Source organism: Crocuta crocuta, unplaced genomic scaffold (assembly GCF_008692635.1).
Source record: "Crocuta crocuta isolate KB4526 unplaced genomic scaffold, BGI_CrCroc_1.0 scaffold662, whole genome shotgun sequence".
Taxonomy (NCBI): Eukaryota; Metazoa; Chordata; class Mammalia; order Carnivora; family Hyaenidae; genus Crocuta; species Crocuta crocuta.
The window spans coordinates 257,625-276,205 of NW_027533282.1; the positions used below are offsets into that span (position 1 = coordinate 257,625).

Sequence of the window (18,581 nt, forward strand, 5' to 3'; positions counted from 1 at the left end):
GTAGGCCTTTCAGACTCATTTCAAGGGTGAGGAATCATGGACCCAAAGAATGGAAATAATGTTACAAATTCACATGGCATGCAGACCCTGGCTTCAGTGCCTAGTGTCTGCTTCCAAACAGTATGCCATTTCTCACACACTAAAATCTAAATTAGCTGAACCACAATCACAGAAAAGAGATCTGATCATAGGATTCTACTTCATCTTCCCAAATCCCCTGGATTTAAATGCCATTCCTTGCCTATAGTCATCCCTGTTCAAATTAGGGATAGTTTTCTACATAGTTCTTTCTTTCTTGAAATCCCTCTTCTATTTTCTCAATCTAGTAATTTGTTTGCCTTTGACTAATTATCTTAACTGTCTCATTCCTGTACCTGTGATCAAACTTTTTCTAGGATTTCTTAGTCAGTTTGCCCAAGACCCAAGGTAAAATGAAATGCACCCTTCACACACACACACACACACACACTTCCATCCCCAGAAATAGTGTTCTTTTTCTTTCTTTCTTTTTTTTTTTACAAATAGTTTATTGTCAAGATGGTTTCCATATAACACCCAGTGCTCATCCCCACAAGTGCTCTCCTCCATGCCCATCTCCACCCTCCCCCCCACACCCATCAGTCCTCAGTTTGTTCTCAGCATTCAAGAGTCTCTCATAAGTCAATCTGGCTAATGTAGCTTGTTCCTGCTTTGCACAGTACGTAAGAGTCTCATAGAATACTGAGCAGAAGAACAATGGAAAGGTCCAATTCTATATATATGGGAGTGGAGTACATTGAAACAGATCTATAACAATAATACATCTTACCTCAGCCCTCTGAGTTCTTCCAAACTTCTCTTGTTAATAACAAGATAGCCTTCTAGTGGTATGGATTAGATCTACTTTTCTGATGGTGGCAATTTCCTTAAATTAGTAATTCTTATTTCTACTTAGCACTTCGAAGTGAAGACCTTCTCTCTCTGTGTGCATACCTATCTATCTATCTATCTATCTATCTATCTATCTATCTATCTATCTATCTATCATCTATCATCATCATCTATCTATAAAAGAACAAGCAAGAGCTCCTGATCACAATGTACTTAAAATTATTAAGGTGTATATATTGTGACAACATATATAGTATGAGAAATGATGAATTTAGTTTCAAAAAGTGGTCTGTGTAAATTAACTCACTTTACCTGATGATCTTGTAATATTTTATAAACCTGAACAATAATGTTTATGCATCCATGTATAAATCTGCATTTCTTTCCAGACAGGCATAATAAGGAGAGCACTTAAAGTGCAAGGGTCTATTTGCCTATCATCAGGACAAAAATGAAGAAGAATATGTATGTTCAATTCTAAGCAGACTCACCCAGATTAAGAGGTGTATCCTGAAATGAAGTTTTGTGTGGCTTCCTTATAAAACCTCAAGGCAGATTTATTCTCTGATGCTGGCACCGGCAAGAAGGGAGAGATCAGAAGATGATTATGGCATGAAAAATGCTTGGGGGACTTAAACAGTGAGAAGCCAACACAGATCCAAAATTGTCTTACAAAGTTCTGGTTTGCTATACTTATAGTTCCTTAGAAGAGTGAATTATAGGTTCAGCTCAGAAATGCTGTACATGTGGAATCACAAGGGCTGTCATTATGTTTATGTTATGTCCCTACCTTGTACATAAGGTCTATAGTCAGAAAACAAATAATTTTTCCATAAAATGATGATAAATGATTTTCAGGAAAATGTTTTGTGCACTTATATAACAGCAGAACACCGTTATCTTAAAAATTGTTTTATCAATTTAGATGGTTGATTTGCATAACTGTTTCAACCACTAAAACTTGAACTTCCATCAAAAAAAGAACCTCGTCTAACTCATCCTTTGCAATCGGTCTTAGCACAGAGCTTGGCACATATATACCAGATACATACTAGATACTCAGTCAATTTTCATTTCATGAAAATATTTAATTCCATTGAATGGATATGATGAAGTACACTGAAATCAAGTGCCTTCATTTTACCATTCAATGTTGTATGCCTTCAAGTCTCAATGATGCAATGATATGGGTAGATACAATAAATGTTTCACTGGTTTCTTCACTTTCTCTGTGCCCTAAGCAAGGATGAGACCTACTCAGTGAATGAGAGGTACTTGATTTATAATATATTTTGCTCTAAATTTATCCCAGAAAGATGGTCTCACTTAATAACACCCTACTTCATCCCTATTCTTTCTTCCTTCTGGTGATCCCTGGGCTGGAGCACATACATACCTGGATGGGTTTCCCTTTCTTTGTTGTGTACTTGATAGCTGTTCTTGGCAATATCAGCATCCTTTCTGTGATTGAAACTGATAGCAGCCTCCACCAGCCCATGTTCTACTTCCTGGCCATTCTGTCATCTATCGACCTGGGCCTCTCCACATCCACCATCCCCAAGATGCTTGGCATCTTCTGGTTCAGCCTGAGAGAAATCTCCTTTGAGGGATGTCTCATCCAAATGTTCTTCATCCACTTATGCACTGGCATGGAGTCGGCTGTGCTCGTGGCCATGGCCTATGATCACTATGTGGCCATCTGTAACCCTCTTCAGTACACACTGGTGCTGACAAACAAGGTGGTATTCATCATTGCATTGGTAATTCTACTGAGGCCTTTGTCTTTTGCCATACCCTTTGTTCTCCTCATCCTTCGGTTACCATTTTGTGGACACCAACTTATCCCTCACACTTATTGTGAACACATGGACATTGCCCGCCTGTCCTGTGCCAGCATCAGGGTCAACATCATCTATGGCTTATGTGCTATCTCTATCCTGGTGTTTGACATCATAGCCATTGTCATTTCCTATGTCCACATCCTTCGTGCTGTCTTTCGACTGCCTTCTCATGATGCCCGGCTCAAAGCGCTCAGCACCTGTGGCTCTCATGTGTGTGTCATGTTGGCTTTCTACACCCCTGCATTTTTTTCATTTATGACCCACAGGTTTGGCCAGAATATACCGCGTTATATCCACATCCTCTTGGCTAATTTCTATGTAGTCATTCCACCTGCTCTCAACCCTGTAATCTATGGCATCAGAACTAAACATATTAGAGAACAGGTGCTGAAAGCATTTTCCAAGAAAAAAACATAACTCTTTTTTTTTNCCCAGGCGCCCCAAAACATAACTCTTATAAATAATCCATTTTAGAAAGGAGCAGAACTAATCCTCTATGTTCAGAACAGAAAGACCACATCTGGAAGTTATGCAGGCCTATCTTAGAGGAGGCCTATCACCCTCCTTCTCAAACCCAGAAATGAAAAGTCGGGCCCATGTCCAACACATGAATAAAAGTGTTTTATCATTTCCCATTGTTTGGAACTCATTCAGATTCCCCATGTGGAAGAAAACAAACTCTTGGTTCTGCTTCCATTATGACCAAACACATTGCATTCCATACTTGGCATCATTTTAAAGCAATATCAACCCTCCAAAAAAGAAATGCCACACAAATAATAAAAACATCCATAAATCCCTTCATATCCTAATTTAAACAGGAGTAATTCATCACCCTTACCAGTGCTGGTCCCCAAAACAATGGATGCTGAAACATTCCCATATGCCTGGACTTGCTATCAAGAAGCATAGGTTCCTCTTGCCTCTACCATGTTATCATCAGAAGATATGAAATTGATCCTATGAACATGATACTCATGTAAGAAAAGTAGCTATTTTCTACCATGAGGAGAATTGCAAAAACTTGACAATCTTGGCAAATTCATAGTCTTTTGGTTTGAAATTGTACCACTTACTTGATGAATGAGTACTTATAAAGTCTGGCTTATTGATACTTCTTTTCAAACAAAAAACTCTTTTTCAAACAGTGCTGTCTCTATGTCTTTTGCCACTTCATGGACAAGTTTCTCTCTTAAGGAAAGCAGGAAGCTTTAGTGACATTCCAAGTACAGTATTGGCTAAGTGAGTACGTGTGTGTGTGTGTGTGTGTGTGTGTGTGTGTGTGTTAAAGATGGAACTCTTGTTCCATATGCTACCGCTCAGTGTTCTCTAGTTCTAGGTGATATTATTGGCATTATTTGTACAAAGGATTCAGAGAAAATATCTACGTAAATACTGTCCAATAAAACTAAAATTTTAGCTCTATTTTTATTGCAGGATTTCTCATATTTTTAACTAACATATATTCCTTTGAAATTTTAAGGTGATATTGACTTCAAGTGTTCCTTTGACCAACCTATGATGCTAATATTCTGTAGCATGCACTTTAGAAAAAAAGATCCTACTTATTTTTATTATAGTAGAAAAAATGATGTCATAAATTCTTAGTGGGAATTTGTGTTAATTAGCATCACATCTGGAACTTGGGATTCTTTGAAACAATCATTTATGCTGTAAGATTGTAGGCACAAGCAGTTTTTCCTGCAAGACTGAGCTCATCCCCTGACTATCTATTTATTCTACTTAATGAAATGGATTTTAATAATATGGCCTCAACTATACCTTGAATGATTTGGTTAGTGCTCATTCTGTTTATATGTTTTGGTTAATTTGTGGAGAATTGTATTTAGCCTTTAAATGACTAAATTCACCATGCAGTCATCTGGGCCTGGAGTTTTCTGTGTTAGAAGGTTACTAACTCCAGATTCAACTTATTTAATAGGTAAAAGACTACTCAGGTAATTCATTTCTTCATGCCATTGCTTTGAATGTCCTCAGTGAATGTATCACATTCCTCTAACTTTACCTTATGTTCAGAGTGTGGGATGATGAATTAGGTTTTTCCTGATGTCTAACCCACTATCACTATTAGATCTTCCCTTTGTTGCTGTGCTACAAATCAGGCCACTCTTCATGTTCTCCACCTTCCCTCAGGAGTAGAGCATGTCACTTGTTACTTGAACTCTGCTGGTCTGCTGGTGAGAGCTGGAATATAACATGACCAACTGGGCTGCTATGTCCCTGGGTCTTGAAAGTGAAGCCTTCTCAGTGATTCTGCTGCTCCCCTAGAAGTGTTCTCCAGTTTCTGGGGAAGATGCCTCACCCTGGGTTATAAAGTTTTTTCTGCTCCTTTGTCTCAGCAGCAATGGGTCTTCACTTGTACTCTTCCTTCAGAGTAAATGCTTTTGTTCCTTAGGGGAGAGAAACTGGATGAGGGGTCATTCTCATCTTATGGTGGCTGATGTTTGCCTCCATCAGGCTTGTTCCATGATGAAGGCCTTCTCTGGTTTCTAGTCCTGCACTCAGACTTTCAAATGAATACCTGGTCTAGGTCTAGGGAGAAAAACTTGAGAGGCTGTGAAGTCCCCTTTGTGTCATATACACAAGACTCCCAGACACTCTGTATTCTCACAGAGGTTCATACTCAGCTATGAATAATTGGTTTAAAATTTTAACAGATTCTTTATACTGGCTTGTTTAGTATCTGGCACCTGGTAAGTGCAGAATCGTGTTCCATCTCTCTTTGGAGTTACCAATGTTTCCTTAAGTTTTGGGTTAGTTAGTTGCTCTATGATTTCAACTTTCTGACAGGTCCAAGAAAATTGTGAGTTTTTTAAATTATTTTTTAATGTTTACTTATTTTTGAGAAAGAGAGACAGAGGGCAAGCAGGGGAGGGGCACAGAAAGAGGAAGACACAGAATTTGAAGCAGGGTCCAGGCTCAGAGATGTCAGCGCAGAGCCAGATGCGGGGCTTGAACTCATAAACCATGAGATCATAACCTGAACCAAAGTTGGACACTTAACCAACTGAGCCACTTACCCAGGCACCCTGAAAATTTTTTTTATCCAACATATACTTTTCTTTGTCAAAAATTTTTGAATGGCACTCTTTCCAACTTTTTATATTCTAGGTAAAAACTATAAATCTTGTTAGGAATTTTGAATCATATTGTGTTGTCTGAGTAGGACACCTGTGTGTTGATTCTCAGCTTCCTACAACTGTGGCATGGACTGTGGATCACTGAATTATAAATATACAGAATGACTGAGGGAAAGTAAATGGGATTTTATTTGTGGGATACACCACAGACCTTATGAATCTAGTTTAGAGTGGGCCAAGCAATATGTATTTTTAAGAGGCTTCAAGCCTAAATTTTGAAAACTATCATTCCAGAAAGTTGAAACTTGGTTAATAAACTAATTGGTTGATTGTCAGATGGATAAAATGAGATAAACTTTAGGAGGTGAAATAACTGAAAGCAGAATTGGCTAACTCAAAATACCACTCTTAATACTCCCTCCCCTGACCCTCCACACCACATTCTATCCATCTGTCTTGACCTAATCCACAGGGAACTTTGTTTAGTTGCCTACCTGATGTTCCTGATGTCTTTATCTTCTGGAACTATTTTTGACTTTCTATAGTCCATGGCCTTGGTTGATTACATATCTACCTTCTATGTCTATCATAGCACTTGTCACATTGCTATTTCAGAAGGTCATGTGACTAAATGCAGTGTAGTGGCTGAAAATGTAAACCTGGTGTCAGACTTCCTAGGTTCAAATCCTGTCTCCCTTTTTAACCACCTCTGTGGCTATGAGAAAGCCAAATGATCTCGCCATTTCTCCATTTTCTTATGTTGTGAAATGAGGCTATTAATGCTACAAATGTTTTTTGGCTTGCATGAGAATTTATTGGATTAATATATGTAAAGAATTCAGGAGTGGTTATGAGAATGTACACACTATGTTAAGTAGTACATGTTATTATACAAAAAGTAAGTGTTTGCATGTCTGAATCAACTTTATCAGACTGTTGGAACATTGTATTTCTAGCCTACTCTGGATGCTCATGTACTGTAAAGTCCATTATTTTTTCACACCCTTTTTCACGATGTGCTAGGGAGAAGCTGCAGATTTGAAAATTTGGTGGGAGTAAACTGAATAAGTTTCATTAAGACCTCTCTCCCCATGCCCTCCTGCCCACCAACACACACACTTCCTGGTAGTGAGACTTTCTAAGGCAGTCATATGTTCTCTGGTGCTCCTTTGTGAAGTAAGCATTCCTGTTCTGATTAAGAATATATGCCTAACTCTGGGCTTTAGTTAGAATGTTCACTGACTCTTTTTTTAATTTTTTAAAATGTTTTTATATATTTATTTTCAGAGACAGAGATAGAGAGCACAAACAAGGGAGGGGCAGAGAGAGAGAGGGAGAGAGAGAATCCTAAGCAGACTCCACACTGTCAGTGCAGATACCTATGCAGGGCTCGAACTTGTGAACCTTAGGATCATGACCTGAGCCCAAACCAAGAGTTGGATGCTCAACTGACTGAGCTACCCATGCACTCCACAGAATGTTCACTGACTCCTGAACCAAACTAGGTCCTCCAAAATAGACTTCATAACTAAGAAAGATGATATTTTGAACTCACATTTGCCACACCTTTCTTCAATCTCAATCTTTTTGGGAAAACATGGAGAAGAAAGGATATATTGATTATGTGTACCTCTGAGACTCTGAAACTGATTACAAACCTTGCCTTACTCATTTCTATGTTCCCGGTGATTGTGGTAAACAAGTAAACATTAACTAAATGGATTTAAACTGAGTGTGGTTATGGAGAATGAAATGAGCAGTAGCAACAATTTTGATACTTCAGCCTGTGAGAAGCTCTGTTCCTAGGAGTTCCATGCACTAATTTGGCTGTATATGAAATAATTGTGAGATTATAAGAAAATTGTGGCTTTAGAACTAGACAAACTTCAAATCCTAGCTCCTCTAAACTAGCCCATTGAATAAAAGTTTGTTGAGTTACTTATCATGATAATTAATGATAATTAATTGATAATTAATTTTAAAAAATATCATGGGGTTTATATATATATATATATATCACAATAAAGAGCTAAATTAAGTAAATGCTTAACAAATGTTGATTCTCTTCATAGTTTAGCTTGAAGTGTGAAGTACTTTACTAAAATATTTTCCCTGTGGTCAACTAATGTCTCTGTGCCTCAATGCACAAGTCAGTTTTTTTTTTAAATCAGTTTTTTGTGTTTATTTTTTGACAAAGAGAGAGAGAGCAAACCAGGGAGGGGCAGAGAGAGAGGGAAAGAGAAACCTTAAGCAGGCTCTGAGCTGTCAGTTCAGAGCCAGATGCAGGGTTCAAACTCACTAAATGTAAGATCATGACCTGAGCCAAAATCAGAGTTGGATGCTTAACTGACTGAGTCACCCAAGTGCTCCAGGTGCAGGTCAGTCTTAGCTGCATGTAAAATCACCTACAGAACTTTAACACAAGGATGCCTGAACGCTACCCCAACACTAACTTTCCTTCCTTAAAGTTTCATTTAAACAGAAGCATGCAGTATGTAATCTGTTGTCACTTAGCGTATTGCTTGTGAGACTTATCCATGTGAAACTACAGAACACCAGAGCAATAGCATTTAATGACAATCAGACAGAAAAGATAATTACTTACAAATTAATGACAATCTGGCCAACAAGAAGTTTCCTCAAAGTAAAAATAGATTCCTGAAGACTGTAGGATAATAACATCAAAAGGCTAAGGAAATGTTGTAACTGGAGAATGGAACTGTGTAGCTAGAATAGTATCATTCAAGAAGAAATTTAAAAAACTGTAGATGAACACAGAAGTTAGCACCAAGAAAGTCTCACTAAGTGGTGGTACGTACTTGAGAAAGGAGGACCTAAGTCAAGAAGGAATGACTGGGGCAAAAAATAAAATAAAATAAAATAAAATAAAAAAGGCATGTGGGGGGTGGAATTTGTAAATCTGGTAGCAAATCTTAAATGGTAAACAAAAGATACATGATTATGTATCATGTTGATTTTAAATCTCTTGTTTTTAGCCACAGATGATTCTAGTTTTATATTTGTTTTGTGGTTTTTAGGAAACAATACTTAAATATTTTGGTAAAGAGTCATATTCGGTGATACATTTGCCTCTAGGTAATGATTATTACAACATAAAATGTATCTTTGGATGAATTACTTACCACAGAAAAACCCTAGTCCTCTGACCATTAAAAGAGGATCTGTATGAAGAAATCACACATTCTAAGATAGATAATGTAATATTTGTTCATATATTACTCATCAACACAAAAGATTTATTTCACAGGCTTTGAAAAACTGAAAAATTTAAGAAACCTGTCCCTTATCTTCTTGGTTCTTACCCCATAGATAATAGGGTTCACCATAGGTGGGACCAGAAGATAGATGTTGGCCACAAATATGTGGACATGGGGGGGCACATGGTGCCCAAACCTGTGGGTGAGAAAAGAGAAGAAGGCTGGAGTATATGACACTAAGATGACACAGATATGGGAGCCACAGGTACCCAAGGTCTTAAATCGGGCATCCTTGGATGGGAGGTGGAAGACAGTGTGCAGTATGAGAACATAAGAACAAATGATCAATATGAAGTCCACGCCACCAGTAAGGAAGGCAACAATGAGGCTGTAGGCTTTACGGATCCTTGTCTCAGCACAGGCAATCTTGATGAGGGCCATGAACTCACAGTAGGTGTGGGAAATGATATTGGTTCTACAGTAGGGAAGCCAGCGTAGCAGGAAGGGGTGAGGACTGAGAAGTGCTGTGCCCCGGAGTACTATAGCTAGACCCATCCCCCCAATTACAGTGTGTGTCAGAATAGTTGAATGTCTTAATGGGTTACAAATGGCTACATAACGGTCAAAAGCCATGGCCAGGAAGAAGCCAGATTCCATGGTCGAGCAAGAGTGAATCAGGAACACTTGAATGAGGCAGGCTTCAAAGCGAATCTCTCTATCATGGAACCAGAAAAGGCTAAGAAGTTTTGGTACAGCTGTAGTACACACAACCAGATCAGCCACAGCCAGCATGCAGAGGAAGAGGTACATTGGCTCATGGAGGCTGGGGTCTGTCTTGATGATAAACAGAAGAGAGCAGTTTCCCAGGACGGCCAAAAGGTAGACCACACAAAAAGGGATGGAGATCCAGATGTGGGCAGCCTCCAGCCCAGGAATGCCAGTGAGGATGAAGGTTGATGGATGCACATCAGTCTTATTGTATGCTGACATAACAAGAGTCTGATGTTTTAGTTCTCTCTTCGTGGATTTTCCTCTACAGCAAACAAAAATAATAGCTTACAAATTTGGAAATCTTTGATGAGTTAAGTGAGCCACAATGCAGGGAATTTCAGGTCATGAAAGAAATACAATGTCTGTAAATATTTATGAATTATTTCATCATCATATCTGATTGTCAGATATTATTTCACAGTTATAATATGCAATGTGGCTGATCTGTGGATGCTAAATGAGGGGCAATAACTGGTACCAAAAATTGGATCTTAATGGGTGAAAATCCAAAATCTTCTACATACTTAGAAGAAAGTATCCTCAATTGAAAGCTAAAAAATATGTAAGAGTTCCAGGTGTATAGTTTAGTGATTCAGTACTTACATATAACACCCATATTATATCATGTGCTAACTAACTAGAATTTAAATACAAACAAAAAATAAACATAAATGTAGACGCTTGGTGGAACAGCAATGCTTAATTCATCGAAACTACACTGTATGTAATGTTTCCTTCAACTAACTCCTTCTGTCATTAAGATACATATATTTGTAAATGTATATATAGAATCATACAGGGAAAAATATGTAAGATTCATCGGTTTGGAGGAAGTAGAAACAGTTGTAGGACATAGATTAGAAAGTCAGGAGGGATGATAGAAAGTTTTAAGTAGAAAATATGCCTTGTGTTTTTAGATTTCAGTCACAGTAGTTCATGCCAAGATTTCAAGTTATAGGTGTAGCTTTGAGAAAGGAATACCAAAGTTTGGGAGGATGTGTGACTTGCTTTGGAAGGACCAGAAGGAAGTTCATTCACACCAACATGGAACTAATTCAACATGATGGCCAGAGTGGGGCTGATAACAGTGTGTCAGGAAATGAACAGGTCATTGCATTGAGTGTGACTCCCCTCGTGAAACGTTTGTGTTTACTCTTGGCGTCAGCAAGCAAGAATTGCAACCATGTGATTATAATCCTGTCATGAACTTCCTTCCCTTCTTTACATGTATCCAGTTAGTCAAACTACTTTATGGCTTGCTCTCCATTCAGCACCCTCTCTAGGCAAATTGATCCCAACTTCCCCTCATGATGTTTCCTTTGCTTTGCACACTTCTGTATTGGCTGATTCCTTCCCCAGCCCCATACTGTGATTTTCTGATTATACTTCTTCCATTTCTTAAGACTATTAGAACATTTTGAAAATCATACTAGCCCCACAATATACAGGTTTCCCCCCTTTTTCTTCTTAAAGGCACAGTTGATACTATTCCACAAACACTCCTCTTAATCTACCATAGGTGGTTGGAGATTATGGAATGTTGTGATCAGAAAAAATAACCCTTAAGTCAGCATCCACTGAAGCAAGGATTGGAATATGTGTAGCAGACTGGGCATCAATATTGAATTACAGTGATGACACATGTGTTTTTTCCTCTTAGTCTGTTGAAATTTCATACCCAAAGTTTCTGCTTACTCTGGTTATTTGACCTTCAAGATCTCTAGGGATGGATATTCTTTTTCTGAACATGAAAACAGTTGGATGTGTGGGTCAAGGGGTTTTGGAAAGTTTGTGTAATGACATTTTACTCTGAATTATGCTATGAATTGGGAGACAAGAGAAATACAGGGAAACCAGTTTATTGGGGAGTTGTGTAATATAATAGTCAAGCATTTTTAAGTGCTTAAGTGAGTCAGTTGGTTTCCTAAGAACATTTCATGTATTAACTCAAATTTTGTCTCCGTTTTAAGATGAGAGGATTTAGATAACTTCTACAAGTTTAAACAGCTGGTAAGTGACAGACCTGTTTCAAGCCCACACACTGATTCTAGAGCCTTACTCTTAAGTATAGTCTAATAATTGCCCTAATGATGTGACAGTCTATTTTCATTTGTGCATATAAGAGCATGAGACTGTTCTGTGTCTAACAATAAAAAAAAGCCATCACCATTAATTTGATTATGCATACTGGTTGAAAAGCCTCCCAACTATTATATTCCATAAAGGAACAGGTCTAAATCTAAGCCTTGGTCTTCTTAATTAACTTTCTTGCACTTTTCATCAGATGACCTCTCAGAGAGAAAATTAACCTCTCAATCTTAATTAACATTGCCACCAGATGCTCTCTCAATCCTACCCTGTCTTACCATAAATTTTATGTATATGTATATTTATCAGGCTAATGCCTTTTTACATACTTTTTTTTTGTCCTAAAAAGAAACTTCGTATCCTTTTATCTGTATTTGTAGTTCCATCAACATTCTCCTACTTCTCATGAACTTTTACTTTCATGCCTTCTACTTGCTCTATGCCATTACACAATTTAAACATATTTTATTGATAGAAAATATGTGGACAAATTATGTAGAGAAAACATTCACATTGAATTGAATGCAAATGTTCAATCACATAAAATAGACCTTATTCTTACTTGCAATCAAGAAATTAAAAATTAAATGAATATGACACAAATCATACATTATTCTGTTTTTAACCAACAGAAAACAAGCATTAGTGAGGTTTGGGTTAAAGAGCTATTCTTATGCCCAATTGATTGAAGAAAATTGAAACTACTCTCTGTGGAAAATTGTATAGTGATCATTGTTATTAAAAACATCTTAGGGAATAATGTTCACATATACATGTGGAAGTATAAACAGTAATTCTCATTGTAAAAGTGCCTGTAAAAAAATAAATACTGAAACATTCAAGATGCCTGGAAATAAAGTACTACTGAACTTAAAAATCTGTTGTATATTTATATATTCGAATACTCAGAAACACTTAGGATAAGTAAAGTATATTTATACAAACTGACAGAAAAACAAATGAAAAAATGAAGCAGAAATTTTATTTTGCCATTAACATTCACATACATGCAAAAATTAAGCATAAATATATATGTGTGTGTACATGTGTGGGTGTGTAGACACACACATTTATAACAAGAATTTTATAAACATAAGAAATAACCTAAAAAGGATACACATACAATGTAGGAGAGATCTAAAATGTGGGATCTGGATATAGACTGCATAGACTGTATAGACAGTGTAATTTAGCTGCATCTGTATGGCTTGATTTTTTTAAACAGTGCCTATGTATTCTAGATATTCATGTATTACCTGTATAAAGTACATGAGTAAACAATGCAGAGTTACAAATGTATTTATTAGAAAAAAATACAACCCAAGAAGTTACAAAGAAGATGTAGCCTTCCATGTCTTATAAAATATTAGCAAGTTTTCTAATCCCTTGAAATACCTTTTCTATATCTCTCTCCTCAGAGAACTGGTCATCTACTTCAGTTCATGAAAGTGGTAATCCTGTTTCTTTGTTTGTCATAGCATTTCTTTACACATACAAGCCCTTAGTAACCTGGTTAGGACTGAACCCTTAGTAACCTGGTTAGGACTGAAGACTCTACTCACATATCAGCTCCTGTGAGATTATTTTTCTGGAAACTTTGAGCCATCTGATATCCCTCAAGTGTTCCTATGATGTGTGTACCTACCTGTCTTCTATCTCTTGTCATATTGTCTATTTCTGTATGTTTTTCTCCTTTATTATATTGCAAATATATAAAAATATATAAATATATACTGCAAATAAATATATTATATTGCATATATATATTGCAAATAAAATATTTGGCAGAGGCCATGTACTTTCATATATTTGCTTGTTCCAAAAAATGAAGAAAAGAAAAAAGGCAAAGGCAGTGTTATTAGTTTTCTGGTAAATAATTTCAATATAAATTTAAGAGAACCAGTGGAATCACTATAAATGTATTATAATGCACACTATCTTTAAATACTATAGTGCATTAACAGTTTTCCTGATTCTAATATTAAATCTTTAAAGACACACCCAGGGATTAGTTTCTAACAAAATTAAATTCTGTCACCATTTTGTTCCTTGTCTAACTATGGGATGGAAAAAGAGGGTTTGGAGGGAAAGAAACTTATGTCTGCTTTTGGGGAGGAAAAAAAATGAAAAAACCCCACCCTATTATGCCTTTTGGCTATGTTTTACACCCCTATCCATCTCTTTACAAAGATAAATCAACATGAATGGCATATATTAGGTACTATATTACTTACATTGCAGGTATTATTTCATTTAATCCTTAAGGTGTGTTTTAGGTAGATAACCATACTTATAACACAGATTTTTAAAAAAACACCTAAGAATGTTAATTTACATTCCTCAAAGCTATTTTATGATGAATTCAAGGATCTGGAATTTGAACCCTACTTAAGTATAATTACAAAGTTTGTAATCTTTACATTAAGCTTTAGGGGATGAGCATTTCATAAGGTTTTGTAAATGTAAAATGGCATAATGCATTTACGACTATATAGGCAGTATGTGACATTACTCAAATACCATAGATTTGCTCAGGCTAAAGAACTGACACACCTATACTCCCATCCTTTCCTTCATCAGACTTCCTCTGATGTACTGAACCAAGCAGAGAAGCACAGGCACAAATTTATTCTCAGTAAAAGTTGCAGCCTAATCTCAACCCATAGAGAGTAAAACAGAGGTAGGTAGTAGATTCAGGGGCCACAAAGCCAAATGGGCTCAGGTGCCCTAAGAAATCTTATACAAGATGTTTTTTATAGAGCCTGTTTGCTTTGATTAGAGCCCTGAAAACTTCTGTTTGGCTATTGTCCACTTAGCTAGCCCATGATACAAATGAGTGTGACCGACCAGTGCCTTACCTACCAGGGCATTATTGAGGATGAGGATGAGCATGTTGGTCTGAGGAATGCTTTGCTTCTCTCAAGACTTATAGCATTTCCAAATAAGCTCAGTTATAGACATGTTTTCTGATTTCTAAAGCTCTCAAGGGCATAGAGTGGGGGTGGCCTCCCCACATGTCAAGAGAAGAAACCTCTGGGAGTTCAATTTGAATTCAGAACTCAGGGTCTAAGTCTTTAGAACTAACATCTTAATAACAGGAGAATCCAGCAAGGGTGGGGAGAGGGAAGGTGAGATTTTTGGCGTGTCTCTGGAGCCTGCCTCTCTGCAAGATTGCTTGAGTCTTAGACTTGTTTGTTCTTAAATACATCATGTGTATTTATCACAAAAGGATGGATGTCTAGTTGTTTTACTTTAAATAATGCCTTTTTATTTTTAATATAGGAAAATATAAACACAAATGTCAACCATAATGTCTCTATGATATTTGGTTTAATTTTATTCCATGATTTTCATATTCATATGCATTTGAATGTTTAAGTCATATCAGACTTTACAATTTTTATCATAGTCTAAATTTCATGTTGTGATCTGTATCTTACTCTTTTCACAATTTATCAGAATAACTTTTGCAGAAAATTCATTTGATTATACGAAATCAATCAAAATGGGATTTTGGTGAAAGTTGAATTGTATCTAAATATTAATGTGGAAAATTTGACAACTTTAATAAACATGTAATCCTCTCAGCCATCTAGATTTACTGTGCTTTTACATGTGTTTTAGGCTCCTTTGAGAGCTTTGAATGGTTTTAAATCATTTTTGTGTCAATCTCACCAATTTGTAAATTGGAGAGGTTGGAATTTTATCAAATTATTTTTATATTTACTTACATTCTTTACGAATGTCTTAGGTATGAGTCATATAAATTACAAATACACAGTGGGACTCCATTATATGGGAATTACATACTTGCAAATTTTCCCACTCCATACAATTTAAATTGTAATTTAAATTATTGCCAAATAAATTCTCATGGCATTTTAACGGTTATTAGCAGCATGCAAAGAGCTGGGAAATATTTGCCTTGCCTGACAGTCACATTCCCAGAGGCTGAATAAAGTGATATTCTGACTTCTCATTTCAGCTATAAGCAAGAACTTTGCAATCTATTGCCATGTTTTTCATATTTTTGGGCTTTTTGTTGATTCTGCTGTTTAAAACAGCCCCCATGCATAGTGCTGACATGCACTAGAATAAGTAAATATCTTGTTATGTGTGGAGTGTACTGTTACAAAATAATACTTTTCTAGTGTTTCTAAGTGCAAGAAGATTGTAATGTCCCTTACGGAGAAAATAACCGTCTTAGATAAACTTCATCCAAGTGTGCTATAACCGTGAGTTATAGCATTGTTGGTTGTGAGTTCAAAGTTAGTGAATCAAAAATATAATATATACCCAAACAAAGGAAGAGGAAACTTGTCTGTGTATGAAGTCACTCTGGAAAGTACTAAAGTTAAATCAGTAGTGTGAGATAAAAATATGGAAAAGATGAAAAAGAGGTTAATTTGCGGATTCAAGAGATGACACCTAATTTTAAAAAAAGCCTAGTGGTACAACGCTGGTGTGAGATCAAAGGTGTTCACAGTTACATCATTCCAGGTCAGAAAAAAAATCACTCTTCTAGGCTAGCTAGCACAGGCTGGCTAGCAAACATGTCAAAAGGCAACAAAGAATATATAATGTTAAACTTAGAGCTTAGGCAGGTTCTGCTAATCAGGAGGCTGCAGAAGTGTTTTTTCAAATGCTTATTAAGTGTACAAGGAGAAGATTAGGTGGAAAATAAATTTCAATACCGATGATACCAACTTGCCGTGGTATAAAGATGTTGCTGAACGAACCAACATAAGCGACCTCCAAAGCTCCTGGTTTTCAGTCATTTAAAGACTGCACAATTAGTCACTTGTAAGAACTGTGTATTCAAAAAGGTGTCTTTCCACAGAAACACACATTTAAAAAAAGGTTATGTACTGACTGATTGACAAAAATATTGTGACAAGAGGCTTGTAGGAAAGTTACTCTGCATTTCCCCTAAGAGCAATGGTTCCAAATTTTCTAATTCAGTGTTCAAGGTGACTTTATAGAACACAGCTACTGAGAAAAATGAGAATGAATACATGTATAGGTGTGCGGGGATACACTTGTTCACTCTTTCCACCATGGGAGAACTCATGGGCTGAGGGAATCTCTCTGCATGCAGAATAGTGTCAGGTTGGGGGAGAGAGGATGTGGGTCAAGTGAAACTCTTCTTCTCATCCTTTTCCATTTGTCTATTCTTATGTGTTCTACAGACCCACCAGGGTCCTGTAATCTCTCATCTGAATTCTGGAACTCTCATAAAGGTCTTTTCATCCATTCAGGCTTGTTAAATCTGTGTTTTCATATTGGGAAGAGTCCTGGGTCCTCTTACTCTGCCATCTTGCTGACTTAAACCTCACTCTTCTGCCTTCATTTTCTCAGAAGCCAAGGCTCCCTAATAGTTCTCTAATTGTGAGTCAAAATTAGAAATTAGATTCCTCAGAGACTTTGTGGTTTCTTACAAAACTGGCTCTAGGGAATTTCCTCTTGAAAGCTCCTCATAGGCAAAGAGCAGCACCCTCACAAAGACTGAGCAGGTTGAGATAAAACAGAGACAGGATTCCAACCTGGTGAGTCTTTCCCGTCTCCCTGCTCACAGATCATCTTTCAGAGACGGCTGAAGGGAAAGAAGAGGGGTGGGAGAGGAAGAGAAGAGCCATGGGATAAGTGTAGGGGATAAAAGACTAGGACTGGAGTTTAGAGAATGAGTAGGATTATGTTAGGAAAAACCATATAATCCTAGTAAAAGCATTTGGGTTTCAGTCTGAATCCATTCAATGGGCATTTTAGAAAAATTAATCCACCTGATATCTAAGGAATGACAGACAACTAATATCTTTGGAATGTTGTTCAAAGTGTTTTGAAAAATTATGTTTAAAACTAACAATGGGTTTTTATCTTTATTATCTCTACTTTATAGATGAAAAGTGCTTGTTATTTGTTTTCCTTTGATTACAGAGTGACTAAATCAGGAAGCTGGGTTTCAACACAATTGGTCAGACTATAGAGCTCGTGCTTTTAAGCACTGAAAAGTACTATGTTGTAATAAACCCCCAAAATGATCCCATTAAGATGGAGATAGGTGTACTGATTTTAAAGACACTGGAAATGTAGCATCAGGTTTTTGTTCTGTTTCGTTTTGTTTTGTTGTTTTTTAAGGTGAGAAAGTGGAAGAGGATGCTTTCATTTTTCTTCTTTTTTAAAATTTTTTAAGCTTACTTATTTATTTTGAGAGAGAGAGAAATAGAGAGAGCGAGAGAGAGAGAGAGAACAGGAAAGGGGCAAAGAGAGAAAGAGAGAGGGAGAGAGAGAGAATCCTAGGCAGGTTTCACATGGTCAGAGTGGAGCCGGACGTGGGACTAGAACACATGAACCCATGAGATCATGACTGAGCCAAAACCAAGAGCTGAATGCTTAACCAACTGAGACACTCAGGCGTCCCTTTTCTTTTTTTAAAAAAATGTATTTTTATTTTAGATATAATTGAAATATAGCATTACATTAGTTTCAAGTGTACAACATGATGTATAATTGCTAACTAATCACAGTAAGTCTAGTTAATAGCCAACACACTCAAAAGTTCATCAGATTTTTGATTTAGCCAGCTCACTGAATGGGAATGACGTAAGGCAGACAAACTGCAAAATTTCATTGTTCTCTATATGTCTTCCAACGATATCTACTTGGCTATTCATATCACTGGCTTGCTACTTAAC

General features: G+C 36.8%; 2 protein-coding genes across 2 annotated transcripts; one reads left to right on the top strand and one right to left on the bottom strand.

Annotated features, from left to right (window-relative positions):
* Window positions 1–2,186: 2,186 nt before the first annotated feature.
* On the top strand, window positions 2,187–3,128 carry LOC144218255 (olfactory receptor 52E1-like). Its single transcript, XM_077748112.1, has one exon. The coding sequence runs from the start codon at window positions 2,187–2,189 to the stop codon at window positions 3,126–3,128; it is 942 nt and encodes a 313-aa protein (XP_077604238.1).
* Window positions 3,129–9,069: 5,941 nt separating this feature from the next.
* On the bottom strand, window positions 9,070–10,020 carry LOC144218266 (olfactory receptor 52D1-like). The gene has a single exon (XM_077748123.1). It carries the CDS (start codon window positions 10,018–10,020, stop codon window positions 9,070–9,072), a length of 951 nt encoding a protein of 316 aa, XP_077604249.1.
* Window positions 10,021–18,581: the final 8,561 nt, after the last annotated feature.

Coding starts and splice junctions, on each gene's coding strand:
- LOC144218255 (XM_077748112.1), top strand. CDS start 2,187: ATGGTCTCACTTAATAACACCCTACTTCATCCCTATTCTTTCTTCCTT.
- LOC144218266 (XM_077748123.1), bottom strand. CDS start 10,020: ATGTCAGCATACAATAAGACTGATGTGCATCCATCAACCTTCATCCTC.